General features: G+C 43.4%; 1 protein-coding gene across 3 annotated transcripts in view; it reads right to left on the bottom strand.

Moving 5' to 3' along the window:
- The window catches only part of Taf1b (TATA-box binding protein associated factor, RNA polymerase I subunit B), a 34,037-nt gene extending 26,149 nt beyond the window's left edge, over positions 1 to 7,888 (bottom strand). For all 3 annotated transcript variants that reach the window (XR_010049111.1, XM_063254283.1, XM_063254284.1), the window contains exons 1-6: positions 7,700 to 7,888; positions 5,976 to 6,074; positions 5,103 to 5,190; positions 2,524 to 2,621; positions 2,031 to 2,123; positions 1,126 to 1,279 (exon numbers count right to left, since the gene is read on the bottom strand). Coding sequence is in view for 2 of the 3 variants with exons in the window: in XM_063254283.1 (XP_063110353.1) it covers positions 1,126 to 1,279; positions 2,031 to 2,123; positions 2,524 to 2,621; positions 5,103 to 5,190; positions 5,976 to 6,074; positions 7,700 to 7,855 (688 nt within the window). In the remaining variant the exon portion in view is untranslated. The remainder of the gene's footprint in view (positions 1 to 1,125; positions 1,280 to 2,030; positions 2,124 to 2,523; positions 2,622 to 5,102; positions 5,191 to 5,975; positions 6,075 to 7,699) is intronic.
- Positions 7,889 to 15,149: the final 7,261 nt, after the last annotated feature.

Genomic DNA, 15,149 nt, shown 5'->3' with positions numbered 1-15,149 from the left:
ACATCTGAAGATTAAGCTACAACTCATCTTGGCCCCCTGAGCGCTTCGCCAGGGCACAGCCTGACCGGCGCCTGTGTGAGGGGCGTGGGATGGAGTCCAAGAGAGAGATTTCAGGTTTTTAGCAGTGAACATGAACATTTTAATCTTATCGGGGTTTATTTTTGTTTGTTTGTTTGAGATAGGGTCTCGCTATGTAGTGCAGGCTGGTCTTAAACTCAGGGGTAGCCCAGGCTGTACTCCAACTCCCAGTGCTTCTCCTGCCTCAGCCTCCTGAGTGCTGGGATGACAGTTGTGCATCACCATACCTGACCTCCTTATTTATTTTAAATTAAGGAATTGAACCAGAAAGCAGTTGCACAAATAAATAACATTTACTCAGCTTGCTTGAGTCTGTGTTTAGAAACTGGGTATATTATCTTCACCGCTCATCTATTTTAGGGAAGGACAGCTACAATGTTTTTTGCTGTAACTTTCTTTAACAAGTCTGAGCCCACACATAGGCAATTTTTTTGGAGCTAGCCTCCTCTCTGGACTCTTTAAAGATCTCTTTATTTCCCTATAAAGACTACACAAAAGACAATGTGAGTCAGGTATGTATGCTTGTAATCTCAGCATTCAGAGGCTGAGGCAGGAGGATTGCTTCAAGTTTGAGGCCAACCTGGGCTACAAAGTGAATGCAAGGCCAGCTTGAACCATACAGTGAAACCCTGTCTCAAAAAAGACAAAAAGAAGAAGAAGAAGAAGAAGAAGAAGAAGAAGAAGAAGAAGAAGAGGAGAAGGAGGAGGAGGAGGAGGAGGAGGAGGACGACGAGGAGGAGGAGGAAGAGGAGGAGGAGGAAGAGGAGGAGGACAAATGATGTACCTTTCTGATTTTTTTGAGGCAGGGTCTCACTTTGCAGCCCAGGCTGGCCTTGAACCCAGTGATCCTCCTGCTTCAGCCTCCCAAGTGCTGGGATGACAGGCCTGCGTCACCACACCCGGCTGACGATGTGCTTTTTTGAATGTGAAGACTTCACTCAGGCCTCCCAGGCCCTAGCCTCTCCTCACCAGGCCCTGAGGGGTGCACTGAGTGACTGCTAGCCAAGCCGGGCTTTAATACCCCAGCACCCCGCTTCTCATCTTTACCTGAGTGCAGTGTTCTCAGGGCAGCAAAGGGCTTTGGCCCTGGGGCGTCAGATTGTGACTCTGCTCCACTGTCGAGGCCAGATGTCCAGTTTATGTCGCTGAGCAGCTCGGGCCCACTCACCCCATCTGAATGACAGACGTTTCCTTCCAACATCTGTTTGCAAAATACTGCCAGTAAAATTGCTGCACAGGGCTTAACATGGTCCCTGTCGGGGTGGTGGGGCGACTCCTGCTCATGACAAACACAGTGAGAAGAAATACTGCAGAGGACGGCAAGCGCCCGTCAGGCCCTGCGTCTGAGGCCCTGCACTTCTGGGAGAAGGCACCATGCGCACCGCTGGCTCCTGCCTGCCTTTGGACCTGGCTAACACCAATCACTTGCATGAACTTTCCCTTCTCCAGATCTTTCCTCCCGCAATCGCGCTGTCTTTCTGACCCACTGGCCAATGATTTCCTGTGTGCCTGAGCTCTGGCAGCACTCGAGGTTTACAGCAGGTGCCCAGCAGGTTCACCAACTACCCTCCTTGCATCACCACCTCTGTGTACTCTAAAGGGTACACGGGGTGAGCACCTCTGCAAAGCCGGGGTCTCCTGGGCTGCTACAGCCTCCAGAGACTGATTGCAGTCAGAAGCCGAGATCCCAGCCTTGAGGGCCTAGAATCCGACCTTACTACAGGGACAGAAAACTTGCATGAGGAGCTTGTGAGAGAAGGAAGCTGGGAAGGCAGGGAATAGGTTCAAATGTGATGTCCTCTGTCCAGCACCCCGGCAGGTACTGACACACATCCAGCACCCAGCACCCTGAGGAGGCAGAGCTGGGAGCCCACAGCAGTCCTGAGCTCCTCGATCTCCATCTCCACACTCATTACATATCTTGCAACCCGGCTTTTCAGACCTGTGCCTACCTCAGTCTTCCTTCTGCTGTAGACTGGGTTTGCACAATATGCCTGCTTACTCTTCTGCAGGTAACGCTTCCAAAAATTGTGTAACACTTCATCCTGAGGTGGAAGGGGGGTGATTCGGTGATTCTGGTGTGTGCGAGCATGAGCGTGCGTGCACACACACGCGCGCGCACACACACACACATACACAGCTGTGTCTGGATGGCAGACTCTCCTGTACCATCTGTAAGGCCTTTCACCTAAGTGCACTTGTACCCGCTTGTCCTTAAAAAGCTTCTCGTCACAGTGCCAGGTGGAGGGGCAACATGCATAAACCCTCTTCCACCTTAGATCCCGGAGAAGAAGACATTAAAGATTCCCGAGCTGAGTCTTTTCCTTCTATATAGCAAGCAAATCAGAGGCCACAGGAAGAGAAGAGCTCACGTCTACACTCCTAGCATTATACGGCTCCCCAGCCTCACTCCCCAACAGCACCTTTACACCCCAACAGGCTCACCTTTAATTCTGGGGTCACTCCGAGGGCCTTCAGGGCTTCTGCTTGTTGACACAGTATATGCTGAAAGCCTTCGCACACGTACCAATCCCAGCCTTTCTCTAAGTGACAACGAGCCAAGTTTTAGACATTTGTGTCCAATCAGCTACCACACTACCATGTAATTCCAGTCTGTTTATGCACTGTGATTTGGATCCTCTGTATAAATCTGAAGAGTTTCTATGCTTATACTTCTTGTGTCCCCTCTAGCCAATTAGCAGACAAATGCTAACCACCTAAGCAGTTTGTACAATTTATCCGATTTTTAACATTTTACCTATAATTTTTCTGAAATATTCATTTAAGGGGCAAAAGAAAAGAAGAGCCGTCATGTTAAAAACACAAGTGAAATAAGTTGTAAAAATATGCATTTTGGCCAGGTGTGGTGGCACACGCCTATAATCCCAGCACTCAGGAGTGTGAGGTAAGAGGATCACTTCAAGTTCAAGGCCGCCTGGGCTACAAAATGAGCTCAACGCCAGCCTGAACTACATAGCAAAACTCTGTCTCAGAAAAAAGTAACTTTTACTGAACAATGCCTTGCAGAAGTATTAAGCAGCCACTGCTCCCCTGTTTTGCTATTCAACTCATACGGGAACAAGGCATGGTTGGCAAATGAGTGAATAAATGTCAGTGAGTGATGTGACCGGGGGTTCCAGGGGCACAGAAAAGGGCAGTGGACTCCATGGAGCTGGATTCTCCCCCAGTCCGGGTCACAGTGAGAAGCTGCGAGCAAGGGAAACGACACTGATTTCTGCCCAGGTGCAGGAGCCTGGAAGTTATCCCCTGGCATCCTCCAAAAGCCCTAAGAGACTGGTTACACAGCAAGCCGCTGCCCCTTACATAGAGCTAACAGTAAATGACTCCTGCAACTGGCCAGAGAGAACAGCAGAGTTGGGCGGACCTGGGGGTCTCATCCCTCATTGCTAGACGAATACCATCACTCTGAACAGCAGGCAATCAAGGCTTTTCATACATGGTTTTTGGGGTCTGCTGCTGCCCCCAGCTCCCTCCTGCCTGTATTCACAGAAGACCCCAACTCCTGTCCTGCACCGAGATGTCTCAAGGTCTTCAGCACCATTGATGGAGCTGATTCCCACATGGAAGGGATCCAGGCTGCGAAAGGCGGAGTCTATGATCCCAACCATCCAGAAATCAAGCCAGTGTAAACACATACACACATGGACACTCATGCACATGGTTCCTGTGTACTATTCTAGCAGTCCACATATGGATAAAGCTGTACTCCAAATTCTGAATTCCTATTTTATATAACAAGTAGTATTGCTGTTATCATCATATAGATCTAGAAACCAAGGATGCACATACTAAAGCACCTCAAGTTCCCATCAAGAGTTTTGGGGTCATTCTTGATCTAAATCATAACATTCCTTAAGAATTTTAAGTATAAACTATACATTTTAAGGCTAGGCATGGTGCCGCACACCTGGAGTCCCAGCATTGGGCTAAGGCTATTGAGGCTCAGGCAAGAGGATCACCACACATTCGAGGCCAGCAGGGAGTACACAGTGATTTCAAGGCCAGCCTGAGCTAGTGAGACCCTGTCTCAAAATAAACAAACAAACAAACAAGCAAACAAATCCCAAAGAAATAAACTATACACTTTAATTATGTCAATCCATCAAGCCTGAATTCCTCAGGTTTTATTCTGAAAAAACTTAATGAACATTAATCAGGTCTTAGCCCAATAAAAAGTTATTATTAAAGCTTAAATAGGAACAGAGTTAGTATTTAGGTATTCTTTGTTCTTTATCTAAAAATGTCAATGTATGTCTCATAAATATATACTTGTATAGAAATGTACATATGTGTGTGTGTGTCCTCAGAGTCACCTCACATAGAGGAATCACCATTATCATTTCCTGGATTCACACTTCAGAATCTGGTCCTAGGGAGTTAGTCACAAAGTAGCAAACATCTCCAAGACTTTACCTGAGCCCCTTCTCGGTCACACTTAATTACAGGCGCTCACTGGATTAATGACATGATTGCCTCTCCAGGCACACCCATGGCGATTTTAAGAGAGAATAATCTTCCCTATTTTAAAAGGGTGTGTCACAGTTCAGTGTGTGACATGGGACTTGGAAAACTGATACCATGCTTCGCTGGCCTTACCTAACATCTTACTGCTGAATCATTTCAAAACGGAAGCGTTTTCCTTTAAAAGCACAGAAAACTTTACCCATAATCAATAGCTACGAAGGACAGGAGACTATGCCAGGGCATAAAAAGAACAAATGCTCCTTTTGGTTTTATCAGCATCTGCATCATAGCTGCTCCACTGGAAATTGGAGTCACTGACAAAAACAGCAAGGTAAGAAAGAAAAGGACACATGTAGATACATTCATGTACAATCTACCATCCCGAGCTACCAACTTTAACTCTGTTTTGGATAAACCATACCTGCTTTAAAATCTGGCATTTTCTCTAGAATCGACATAAAATTCCATTTTCTGTCCCCAAGTCATCACAGTGAAAGACATTAATAAAGACATTCAACGCTTATGAACAAAGAGCTCACCCAACTTGCTTCTCCTTTTGAGGCCCCTGCTGATGGATTTTATCTTGGTGTTAGGAATAACATCAGTGTTGGTAACTTCCTTAGATCTCTGTAGGAAACCAAAGTAGATGTTAAGGTAGCTTTCCATCCCCCTAAGTAATGTTTCCAAAGACGCTCTGGTCAGTGTGAAGAACTGAAGTGGGCGAGCTAAAACTAAGGCTGGTAGCATCTCGGGGAGATGTTAAACCTCCCATTCTGGTGCATCTTTGGTTGCCTATTTTTTTTTAGTACTGGGGATTGAACTCATGACCTTGTGCTTGCCAGGCAGGAACTTATGCCGCTGAGCTAAATCCCCAGCCCTTTTGGTTGCTTTTTATTCAGAATCTCTCAGTTCCTAAAATAGTACCTAAACAAAGTAATCATCACTAAGTATCTGCTAAACGAATAAACTTTTAAGGCTTTCGCACACCAACCCAAAAGTCAAACTGACTCAATTTTGTCTCTATGCAAAACACACTTCAGTACTAAAACGATGCGTGTTTACTATAACTGCTGCTGTCTGACCTACGTGCAATTTAGTTTTGATCTCCTTTCCCATGTCTGAATGTTACTCTAAAACTGAAATTAGAAAAGTATCACTATTTTTAACGTGACTTACATAAGTTTGGGATGATTAAATAGGATAATTCATACCAAAGCCTTCAATTCTGATTGTTCATTCTCAATCTGACTTGCAAATTCCTAACTTAAACATCACCTGAAGACAACTAATTGTTGGAATTTAGGTTTTGTACGAGATAAAAATACGCTCACTGTGAACTAAGCAGTAGCCCAGCCTTCTGCTGAAAATTTTAAAATATAAGAAAATGTAAAACTGCCCCCCCCATTACTTACTTCTGTAACATTGTGGCAGGAAGTACAGTAATATTTGCCTTCATCAGTGAGACCCCAAGAGACAGCAGCACACTGAGCGCAGCGTTCTTTTAACTCTTTCTATAGAAAAAGATAGCAAAAGTGTTTTCATTACACCATAATCCTAATGCCTGCAGTTCTTAGTTCTATGTGAAAAGTTCCTGGGAATTTTATACTATACATAAAAAAATCCCAAGAAAACCGAGCAGAGACATATTTATCTGCAAACAAGAAACATCCAGTCTCTTGTGCAGTGTGAAACTGAATTAAGCTATTAGAGAAAATGTACCAAATATGCAAAGTATGAGAGGAGAACAGAGAGATGAAAAATGATAAGGGTAAATAAAGATGAGAATATAAAACTCCTTGTAAGTGTAAGGAAAAAAAAGACAAGAAGTATACAGACTTTATTTTTATTTCTTTAGGTTTTTTGAGGCAGGATCTTGTTATGTGGCCCAGGCTGGCCTTGAACTTGGGGTAATCCTCTTTTCTCAGTCTCCTGAGTGCTGGGATTACAGGTGTGCATCACCACACTTTAAAATTAAATGGCCATCATGAACTTCTGATAGGACGACCAAAAACATATATGCTTCCTCCAATGAAATTAATTTTTAAAAATTAATTATATTGGTACACTTTTGACATATACAATAATCACAATCATCATAGGGAATTTGTACCTGTATGTAACATATCTTATCCCCACCATTCCTCCCCATCCCCTCTCCCTTTACACAACTTTATTTCCATTTTTACTGTTTTCCGTCCATTTTTTTAAGGAACTAGTTTTTATTAAGATTATTTCAAGCTCATTTATTTATTCAGAAGTAAAAAGTGTGTCAGCTGGGTGTGTAGTATGCATTTTACTAGGTTCTGGAGATTCAAAGGTGAACAAAACAGACATGGGATCCACTCACAGCATAAATGCTACGTAATTATTAATTGCTTGGTCTTTTTCTTTGTTTATCTTTTTGAGACAGAGTCTCACTATGTATTCTAGGCTAACCTGGAACTCACTGTGTGGCCCAGGCTGGCCTCTAATAGAGTCCTGTCCTCCTGCTTCAGCCTCCAAGTGCTGGGATTACAGGTGTGTGCCGCCATGCCCTGCTAATTATTAATTTCATATTTAGTATTTAGACATTAGTCGTTCACTACCGAATTAACCTGTACCAAGCAGCTCCTACCAGCTTTCCATACCCGTCTTGTTCTACACACACAGAGGCCTAATTATCCGACTTCCATGTCTCTGGTTTGACTTCCTGTTCCCACTTAATTACCGAACACTCAGTCTCATCGAAGAAGGTCGCATTTTACGCCGCACGTCAAATGGCCTGTCAGATTTATTCTGATAATTTTGTAAAATTTCGAATGACCCCTTACTGATAACGCTAATGTTAACGTGGACATCTCAGGTTCTCCCCAAGCCCAAGTTTAGGAATCTCCGCGCAAGAGGCGGCCAAGATTCCCAGAGAGACGCAGGGATGCCCTGGGGCCATCTGGGTTCATGCCCGGGTCCCCCACATCAAAGGTTGCTTGTGTCGTGGGTGGTCCCGCGGAGAAGGGCGAGCCACGTGGGTGGCCACCCACTAACCCACAGCTCCGCCCTCCGTCACGGCAACCTCGCCGAGCCAGAAACTCCAGCGTCCTTCCCCGAGCCGCTCTCCTCCCGCCGCTGGCCGCCCCCAGCCCGCCAGCGTCCTTCTTACCGCGTCCTCCAGCTCCATCCCACAGGCACCAAGAGGACGCCCCGGTCCGTTACCCGGGTAGCGGAAGTCGCTTCCGGGAGAGCCGGAGGAGACCTCCCGCCGGAAACTGCAACCCTGGAATTTGGGTTCCGGACTCCTGCGGCTGCAGGGACCCATCCGCTTGCTCCCTAGCAAGACTGCGCAGGTCCTGCATACCTACCCCGACCCCTTTAGGGCTGCTTTCTTGGTCTTGGTAACTAAAAGCGACCCAATCCACCACTGGGCGGTGTCCAGGGCAGAGCGATTCCTATGCAGTGTTCCTGTGGTGGCTCACTGGAAGACCCACGTGCTCAGCCACTGGAGAGGCCGTGGAGCGCCGGCTCCCCACTGCGGAGTCGGACCTCGGTCACGCCGCTCTGCACAGGTTTTTTCCTTGGTACTGGGGATTGAGCCCAAGGCCTTTGCACTGAGCTACATCCTCATGTTTCAATTTTATTTTGAAACCGAGCTCCCTAAGTCATTAACACACCCACCCTCGCTCTGTGCTGGGTTCACACTTGTGATCCCCCTGCCTCAGTCTCCCAGATTACTGGCATTATGGATGGGGGCGTGCACTACCCCGCCCTGCTTGTTACTGAATTTTTTTTTTTTTCTTACTAAATTCTTAAAGGCGAGACCTAGAGGTTTTAGGAAACAGCACAGGTTGGATTAAAATTAGGTTTCTAATCAGTATTTTCCTGTTTATTGTGCCCTGATTTCCCCCTCTATAAAAAGTAAATACTACTTGTCCTTTCTTGTTAAGCTTTGTGGAATGAGGCTCAATAAAGTTAGCCGTTGACAAACTACAGAATAGGTTTTGTTGTTGTCACTTGTTTTGTTTTGGTTTGGTTTTTTGCCAGCTACTCCTTGGATACAAGACCAATACCTGAAATACACAAAGACATTAAAAAAAAGAGACCTTCCCCCCAAAAAAAGACTTGATCAAAAATGGGCAATTGAATAGACGTTTCTCAGAAGTACAATAGCCAATAAATATATGAAATAATATTCAACATCATAGGTCATTAGGGAAACGCAAATTAAAACAACACTGAGATTCCATCTTAGTCCAGAAACAATGGCTCTTATCAAGAAATAAAATAATAACAAATGGCGGTGAGGCTACGGGAGAGAAGAAGCCCTTCCACACTGTGGGTGGGAGTTTAAACCAGGGCAATCACTGTGGAAATCAGTATGTAGATGGCTCAAAAACAAACAACCCTGAAACTAGAAATTCCCTTCAACCCAGTTATTCTCCTTTTAGGTTTCTTTCTGAAAGAGGTAAAGACATGGTATACAGTTATCTGTGCACACCCATGTTTATAACAGCACAATTAATAATAGTTAAATCTTGGTGGCAGCCTGTTTGCCCGTAAGTAGATGAATGGATAAAGAAAATGTGGAGTTTACACACAATGGAGTACTATTCTGCCATAAAGAAGGATAAATTTGAGTCATTGGTAGAAAAGGGGACGCATTTTGAGACCATGATGTTAAGTGATGTAAGTCAGATAGTCAAGCACAAATATCACAAGATTTCTATTATATGAAGAAACCAAAGTATAAAAACTTTGAATAAAAGAAAAGATAGGTCATAGGAAATAGAGAAATAGATCCTCTGTAAGTGGGAAGGGGAACCAAAATGGAAGAGGGAGGAAGGGAAGGTAAAAGAAAGTAAAAAAAATTAAGATTTTTTCTGTGCATACTAACAGCCCAGGATGAATGCGATCACTATGTACTGCAGATGTGTGCTAATATACATGAAGATAAATCTAGCTCTAGTTTCATTGCTGGACACACATACTCTTTGTTTTCTTTATTAAAGAGGAAGTGGTTTTAGTCCTGGAGATTCAACAGGGAATGGAATAAAATGCACAACTCTGCCTTTGAAGGGATTCAACTGGATAACAACAGCAAGGGATGATAAATCAGGAGAATATATGGTGTGTTAAATGGTGCTGAATGCCAAGGGAAAAATGTGGGAGAAAAGGAGGGAGAAGAGGTGTTTCAAATTGAAGCAGGCAGTCAAGAAAGGTCTTACCATGGTGCATGCCTGTCATCCCAGAGCTAGGTTGGGGCAGGAGGATTGACACAGGTTTGAGGCCAGCCTGGGCTATGTAGTGAGTTCTAGGCCAGCTTGGATCACATAGTGAGACCCAGTCTGTTATGGTTGGTATCTGGATGTCCCCCAAAGCCTCATGCAGTAATGAGGACAGGCTTCTAGAATTTGTGATCACTTCATGGTCCAATGCTGGGATTGGGGGTGTGAGTGCTGCACCTGCTCTAGGGTGGGTGTGGTCTATACACCATACAAGGGAGGGAAGGCTTCTCACACATTCCTCTCTTTCTGCTCTTGTTGCTTTTGCTGTTTTCTGCCATCATGAACTGTTGCCCTCAGCCATGCCACCCTCTCTTATAGCCTGCAGATTATGGACTGAAATCTCCACAAACTGTGAGCTAAATAAACCTTTTCTTCCTTTATTTTGGGATGTCAGGTATTTTGTCTCAGCAACAAGAGAAAAAAACTAACATACTTTTCAAACAACAAACAGACAAACAAACAAGAAAGGTCTCACTGAGCATGGATCATTGACATGGGCATGTACTGCAAGAAGTCTGGGAAAATTTAAACTTAATGGGAAGAAAGAAAAAGCTGAGGTAAATTAATAAAAGGGAAAATAAACATTCAGTAGACAAGCTCCACAAAATATTCGCCCTTTTAAAAATGAATTCAATAAATTTGGAAAGATTAATTTCAAAAAGCACCATTAAACAATAGTAGAAAAATAAAAGTGGCATCACTTTAAATATCACAGAACATATGAGAATATTATAAACCATGCTATGCCAATGAATTTGAAAATTTGGAAGAACTGGACATATTCCTAGAAAAACACAATTATCCAAAGACATTTAAGGAGAAATAAAAAAAATCTAAACAATTCCATAGCTATTCACAAAACTGGGGGCTGAGGCTATAGCTCAGTGGTAAGGCACTTGCCTAGCATGTATAAGGCCCTGAGTTCAATTGTCAGTACACACACACACACACGCGCACACACACACACACACACACACACACACACACACACGCACACGCGCACGCGCACACGCACACACACACACACACACACGCATGATTTTCCCCACTGTAGGGGGCACGTGCCTGTAATCTTAGCACTAAAGAGGCTGAGGCAACAGGATTACTGTGAGTTCAAGACCAGCCTGAACTGCATCATAAGACTCTGTCTCAGGACAGAATGAGAGAGAGAGGGAGAGAAAGAGAGAGAGAGAGAGAGAGAGAGAGAGAGAGAGAGAAATTGATTACATAAATTTAAAAAATTCTGAAAAGAAAATTTCAGTTTTGCCTATGGTGGTAGCAAACAACTACAATCCCAGGCAGGGGAGGCTGAGGTAGGAGGATCATTGCTTAAATTCAGGAGATGGAAAGCAACTCTCAAAAAATTTTTTTCAAATCCATTTTATTTAAGGATAAAAACAAAGAAAAGAAGCAGGAGGAAGAAGAGAAACTTCAACAAAATTTCAAAACACATCAATCAGGGAAAATGTTTTAAATTAAATTTTTAAAAACGTGGGGCTGGGGATTTAGCTCAGTGGCATAAGTGCCTGCCTTGCAAGCAGGCAGTCGTGAGTTCAATCACCAGTACCAATAAAATAGAAAAAAGCAAAAAAAAATTAAAAAAAAAAAACAAAACGTTTAAAGATCTAGGGTGTAGTGACCCTGGTTTTGATCTATAGTACCAAAAAAAAAAAAAAAAAAAAAAAAAGAGGAAGAAGAAGGAGGAGGAGAAGAATAAAAAGAAAGCAAAAAGCAAGACTTCTTTTTCTTACACAGACTCTTCCAAATAATGAAAAGAGAGAGTACTAACCAATATATCTCATGAGGTGAACACAACTTTGACATCAAAGTCAGACAAGCACACTTCAGGAAAAGCTGTGGCTTCCTTCATGAAGTTTGTCCTGCTTCCTCCAGCGTGAGCGTTTGTCTGGTTTTTTTCTTTCACTCCACCCAAACTTGCTCTGCAGAGCCACTTTCTCCCTCACTCTTTATTTTTTCAAATAAACTTGGCCAGTGCTAAAAAAGAGAAACAAAAGTCAAAATTAAAGACTCATCTCTCTCAGAAACACAAATGCAAACCAGGCGTGCTGGCGCTGTAATCCCAGCACTGGGGAGGCTGAAGATAGATCAGTGCTAGTCTGAGGCCAGCCTAGGCTGCAAAGTACTTTCAAGACCAGCCTGAAATGCACAGTGAGACCTTGTCCCAGAAAGAAAGAAGGAGGAAGGGAGGGAGGAAAGGAGAGAGAGAGAGAGAGAGAGAGAGAGAGAGAGAGAGAGAGAGAGAGACTGCTCAGCAGCATAAGTGCCCACCTGGCAATGTGAGGTCCTGAGTTTGATCCCCATACTAAAACTAAATATATAAATAAGTAGAAATGTACATCTTTTGTTTTATTCAGAATATTTAAGTCAGGGGCTGGGGATTTAGCTCAGCGGCATAAGCACCTGCATTGCAAGCAGGCAGTCGTGGGTTCAATCCCTGGTACCGATAAAAAGGAAAAAGACAAAAAAAAAAAAAGAATATTTAAGTGGAATGTTTGGTGTTTTTTTTTTTTTAAATTGGTACCAGGGATTGAACTCAGGACTGCCTGCTTGCAAGGCAGGCGCTTATGCCGCTGAGCTAAATCCCCAGCCCCTAAGTGGAATGTTTCAATAAGGTAATGCTACATCACAACCATGTTTGATTTATTCCAGGAATGCAAGGTTAGTTTAACATTTAAAAGATAAATGCAGAGTCATCTAGTGTGATGCAAGGAGAGAACTAAAGACCAACAGAACTGAGTAGAAACCTCAGAAATTGACTCATAGATGTAGATAAGATAAACTAATTTTCAATAAAATGCTACTAAAATTCAGTGGTGAAAGGATGCTTTTTCAATAAATGGCTCTGAATTAAGTGATCACCAATACAAAAAATTTAACTCTTTTTTGTTACAAAAGTTAATTCAAGTAGAGTATAGTCTTACACATAATAGGTCGAACCACAAAGATAGAAAAAGAATAGGTAAATACCTGTATGCCTTGGTGTGGAATAGATCTTATAAAGAAGACATGAAAAATGCTAATTCAAAAGAGAAGATCATTAAATTGGACTTCATTACAATAAAGAACTTCAGTTTATCAAAAGGCATTATGAGGTAAATTAGATGGAGAGAAGGTATCTACCCTATTAGGTGAGATTTAAAAATCTGAGTAATGTTTATTACAAGGGCCAGGGATTTAGCTCAGCAGCCCAAGTGCTTACCTGGCAAATGTGAGATCATGAGTTCAATCCCCAGATCTAAAAAAATTTTTAAAAATTTATTGCAGTAAAAGATACATAACCATTGAGCTGGGCATGGTGGCTCATGCCTGTAATCCCAGCACTCGGGAGGCTGAGGCAGGATGATTGTTGTGAGCCGGAGACCAGCTGGGCTACAAAGTGAGCTCAAGGCCAGCCTGAACTGCATAGCGAGACCCTGTCTCACAAAGACAAAAATAAATAAATAAATAGAGATAAATAACCATTAATTCCCTTCAAAACACTTCCATTATTTCTAATACACTCATCCCACCATCCTTGCCCCTTTCTGCAGCAGCTCTGGAGTCTTCTTTCCTGAGGGTCTTTAGCTGCACTGTCCTGGCTGCCTCCTTGTCCTTTAAAATGTTTCTCTTTTATGGTCATTTTGATTTTAAGAGCGAATTGGAAATCGCACAGGGCCACACTGGATGACTAAGGAGGATGAGGACACAGCATCGTGTATCATAAGCCTGCCTTTCTGCTGGGCGGTGCTCAGCAGCAGCATTCACTGTATTTGAGTGTGTATTTTTGAAACAGGGCTTCGCTGTGCAGTTCAGACTGACCTTGAACTCACCCTGTAGCCCAGGCTGGCCTCAAACTTGTAGCAATCCTCCTGCCTCAGCCTCCCTAGTGTTGGGGTTACAAGTATGCACTACCGCGCCTGGTTTTCACTGTATTTTTTTTTTTTAAAACTCACTTTCTAGACAGTGAGGAAAGAGGAGTTTAGAACTATTACAGAAAGTAGCAAGGACCATGGGATGAGCGTGTTTAAAGTGAGGAGGAAGATTTTGAGGGAATTCAAGGCAATGTGCCTTTTTCTGTAATATACTGTTAAATATTTAAACATTCACTATTTTTAGTCACCTCATACATATGTTAACAAAAGACATATCACAAATGAAGATTTCCTGCATATTGATAAAAAATAAAATTTAATTAAAATAGATAAAAGATTTGAGCAGATATTTCACAAAAGATATCGCTATAAGTTTAATAAATACAAGAAAAGGTGTCCAACAGCACTACTCATCATAAAAATGCAAATTCAAACTACAGTAAGGTGCCACTACACACTCACAGAATAGCTAACATTAAAAAGGTTGATGATGTAGAGATTTGGTGCCAGGCATGAACACTCAGGAGGCTGAGGCAGGAGGATCACTGTGAGTTCAGACCAAGCCTGGTCTCCATAATGTGCTCCAGGCCAGCCTGGACTATCTAGCAAGACCCTGTCCTAAAAAAATAAATACAAGAGGCTGAGGCAGGAGGATCGCTGTGAGTTGATATAGCCCAAACTGGGCTACATAAGTGAGTTCAAGGCCAGCCTGAAGTGCATAGTGAGACCCAGTCTCAAAAAATACATCGATAAATAAATAGAAACAAACAAATAAAAAAAGCTTTCTTTGTAAATGCAAATACTAACACAAGTATGTGTAAACAGGAGAGGAAATTGTAATGGAGTCAGGCAACGCAATATGGCACTGAAAAAGAATGCACAAGGAAAGATGGTGGGTGGAAATGCAGATGGGCGGGTTGATTTCTAGACATACTCGAAGAGGTGTAAGCAAAGTCAGGTACAGGCCACCCTGGCGGGAATTTTTACTGCAAACAGAAAGAAAGAGAGTCTACCTCAGGCAGGCGATGCAGGGTTTCTCTCTTGCTTTGCTCAGGATGTTTGCAAGCTGACGGGAAAGGAGCCCCACCTCCACCCCAGGAGAAAAATAAATACACAGAAAAGAGGCCGGCAGAGCCTCCACGGCAGGGTCCATCCACGTGCAGGTGCTGGGCAGTGGGGACAGGACAAGTCCACAGTCTCTTCTGGGTGCATCGAGGGGAAAGGAAGGGAGTCATCAGCTGAGAGTGGAGAGGCACAGGGGAAAGTTCTTGTGGAAATGGGACTGCCAAGTCAGAAATCTAAGGGGCGGGAGCTTCAGGGGCCCATTTGATGTGTGAGCTCATAAATATGAAGATAAGGCTTGGGGTTTTGGGGCCATAAAAAGTAAGATAAAGTCAGCCAGATGTGCAGGCTTCTGCTGCTCCCTTTACCCCAAGAGAAATAGGCTCCAGCGGGACCT

Source organism: Cavia porcellus, unplaced genomic scaffold (assembly GCF_034190915.1).
Source record: "Cavia porcellus strain 051 isolate PalLab524CR breed Dunkin Hartley unplaced genomic scaffold, mCavPor4.1 scaffold_8, whole genome shotgun sequence".
NCBI classification, from domain to species: Eukaryota; Metazoa; Chordata; class Mammalia; order Rodentia; family Caviidae; genus Cavia; species Cavia porcellus.
This window is presented reverse-complemented; position numbering and strand designations above follow the sequence as displayed.